At 41.6% G+C, this 3,063-nt stretch overlaps 1 protein-coding gene across 1 annotated transcript; it reads right to left on the reverse strand.

Annotated features, from left to right (window-relative positions):
* Nucleotides 1–318: 318 nt before the first annotated feature.
* Nucleotides 319–2,147, reverse strand: LOC132738949 (putative nuclease HARBI1). The gene is made up of 3 exons (XM_060726576.1): nt 1,776–2,147; nt 981–1,592; nt 319–888 (listed from the first exon to the last, which is right to left on the reverse strand). Exons 1-3 carry the CDS (start codon nt 2,093–2,095, stop codon nt 684–686), a joined length of 1,137 nt encoding a protein of 378 aa, XP_060582559.1. The 5' UTR covers nt 2,096–2,147; the 3' UTR covers nt 319–683.
* Nucleotides 2,148–3,063: the final 916 nt, after the last annotated feature.

Raw genomic sequence — 3,063 nt, forward strand, 5'->3', positions numbered from 1 at the left:
TCTTTAACCCGATCTGTACCCGATCATCTCGACTTCTACTCGAGTAATATACGATCGCATCCCGATTAAGTAGATCTCTGTTCGATCTCTTGTCCAGATTATCTAGACTGCTACCCGACTACTCCACGACCACACACGACCGCACACGATCAAACCCCGATCACTGTTCGACCATACACGAGCAGGTCCGACTAGTGGCGATTTTAGTCACCCACCTCTGTTTCAAGTGAGGCAGTTGCCGGCTACTGGCAAGGAGTTGGCGTGATATGATTGAAATACTTTGAAAAAGGGCATAAAATCAAGAAACAAACAATCAACTCTATTGTATATACATGTATACTTGAAGCTAATTTCCTCCATTAACAAACATATCATGGAAACTATCATATCCAAATAGAAGATGACTTACTATACTTAAACATATCGGAAATCACTTTAATAACTACTTAACTTGTGCATAATCGCATCATATAGGTTATACACGCCAAGCGTCATTAAAATATCTCTCCAAAGTAACTAACACACTAAATCATATTCTGTTGCCACTCAACTGAACCAGCTCGGGAGTTGAAGTAGTGTTTAAGGTAGTTCCTCTGACTGACCCCAGCGGATGTCACCACATTTCTTCCATGGGTCCGATCACCATCAGCCAACTGTCTTCCTTGGCGCCATTCACCAGGTACTTAATGGTTATGCTCGTCCTCTTGGTCGACGGCCAGTCTTGCAATGGCAGGGTACCGTATGCTGATAAGGTTATGCAGTGTGACACATGCAAGGATAATCAAGTCAACGGTTTCGGGCATCTGGTTCAAGCAGCCAAGTAGGCACTGAAACCGCATAGCGAGAAGACCGAAGGCATTTTCTACCACTCGTCTAGCCCTGGACAACCTAAAATGAAAGGATGGTGATGGTTTATAAGAACAAATTTCTGATTAAATGCATAGCTATTTTGCCAATAGTAATTCAAAAGATTGTCTAACCTGTAATTGAATATGCGCTCCTCGTTGGTCAAGTTGCGTCTGGAGTATGGCTTCATCATCCAAGTTCTCAACGGGAAAGCGTCATCTCCAATGAGGAAGTATGGGGTGTTCATGTCATCGCCAGGCAGTGGATCAGGGTCCGGCAAACCAAGGTTGTTTTCTTCTAGCATGGTTCTGAGTTCAGTGTTATTGAATAGCTGGGCATCGGATGCACTGCCATTAGCACCAACGCTTACCCAGATGAATTTGTAGTTTGCGTCTACGAGTGCGAGTAGTATTATGGAAAAGAAGCCTTTATAGTTATAGAACAGAGACCCAGAGTTCTTCGGGTTCTTTATCCTCACGTGCTTACCATCAAGAGCCCCGCAGACATGAGGAAAATTCCACTTGGTTCGGAAGTCATCTGCAATCTGCTGCCATTGTTCAGCAGTGACGACGGCTGGCAGCACCTCTTCAGAGTACTCCTGTATTATAGCATCCAAAACTTCAGGGACGAATTTACTTATTGTGTTACTTCCCACTCGGAATGAGTACATCAAGTCTGAATACGAGGCTCCAGTTGCGAGATGACGAAGAGTGACCGCCAACTTCAATCCAGGCTCCAGGGCTTCCCTGAAATAGAGATTGAACAATGATAAGTAATAACTAGCCTACTATGATACAACGGTATTAAAATTTCTTAAATATTAGTGACAATTGCACAGAGCTGTAGAAGTCAAATGGTTGGAAAAGTAATTCGATGACTAATTATTTCAGAAATACGTGAAAATGATGGGGATCGAACCCATGATTTACCTGAAGTTGGTGTTCTTTTTCTGAATTCTGGGTGATATGCGATCAACAAGCTCCCCAAACATATCAGCGTCTACCCTTAGGAAATTTTTGTATCCTTTTGGGTCCTCCCTGTTTAGCTCCTGTAGCAGTTGCTCATAATGCCCATACAGTGGTCGTCGTGCAAGCCACTGCTTCATCCATATTTTCCTGCGCATTTGTCGCCTACGTCTATGCCTACGACCCTCAGCCTCTTCCTCTTGTTCCAACTCTAGCACAGCAATGGCCCTGTCTCTCTGGAGCTCTAACCATCTGGCCCACAACTGCAACTGCTCAATCTCCATAAATATTTATACTATGCTGGACACAACATATACTATGAAGTTTCAAGATGAAGTGATAAAGATCAACACTTTTTGAAGTTTTTATTCTAAAGGTTTTGGAACACGACTGTTCACGACCTTCTACGACTCGAGTACGACCATGACGATCTGGTCGGGGAAAGATCTGACACCGATCGAGCAGAGATCGAGTAGGTCGAGTTGAGATCGTGTAGGGATCGTGTAAAGGTCGGGATGATTGAGCGGAAATCGGAAAGGTGGTCGGGTTGACGTCGTGAAGGAGTCGTAAATAATCGTGTCGGAATCGTGTGTGATCGACAAGAGGTCGAGAAGAAGTCGTGTATACGCCTTTAGTCGAGCTTGGTCGGGCCTGATCGGGGAATTTGGGTGATCGGGATGATCGAGTTGATCTGATCGGCAGTGGGAACCCAGCTTAACGATTTCAACGAGAAGACTTTCAAACAAATTCACATGGACGTAAGGATCGATATTTGTGAGGAATAAATAATCAATAATGCATAATTTCTCGATTTTCCTTGTTTATTTTATTTATTAAACCACGTTTTCTCTAAACCGGAAATACATAAAACAAGTCTAACACCACTAAAAATAATACTTCTTCCAAAAGAAGCTTATTCGATTAGAAACTATAGTTAACTCTTTTGGACATACCCCCACACATTGATCGGTCTACCGATCAATAACGATAATAACTAAATTTTAACGATCAATTATCATTCTATCTGACAATTATATAATAACGATAAGTACCTAAAAATGTACTCGAATTTTTACGATATTTTTACTAGACTGATACTTCACAATAAATTGTATTTTTCTCATAATCGAAAAACGCCATGTGAAAACAAACAAAAAATACAAATGTACATGTTCCTATGCCTTTCCTATCAAAAATCAAAACAACCTTTTAACTTTAAAAATGTTACCTCATTCAATTTTCATCAATTATT

The sequence above is a fragment of the Ruditapes philippinarum genome, unplaced genomic scaffold (assembly GCF_026571515.1).
Source record: "Ruditapes philippinarum isolate M1 unplaced genomic scaffold, ASM2657151v2 ctg19143_1_1_1_1, whole genome shotgun sequence".
NCBI classification, from domain to species: domain Eukaryota; kingdom Metazoa; phylum Mollusca; class Bivalvia; order Venerida; family Veneridae; genus Ruditapes; species Ruditapes philippinarum.

What these genes read in the sequence shown, in the direction of transcription:
- LOC132738949 (XM_060726576.1), bottom strand. Translation starts at nt 2,095, where the DNA reads ATGGAGATTGAGCAGTTGCAGTTGTGGGCCAGATGGTTAGAGCTCCAG. An exon ending in AAAAAGAACACCAACTTCAG is followed by an intron (nt 1,593 to 1,775) that starts GTAAATCATGGG and finishes TCTCTATTTCAG; the next exon opens with GGAAGCCCTGGAGCCTGGAT. An exon ending in GAGCGCATATTCAATTACAG is followed by an intron (nt 889 to 980) that starts GTTAGACAATCT and finishes CTTTCATTTTAG; the next exon opens with GTTGTCCAGGGCTAGACGAG.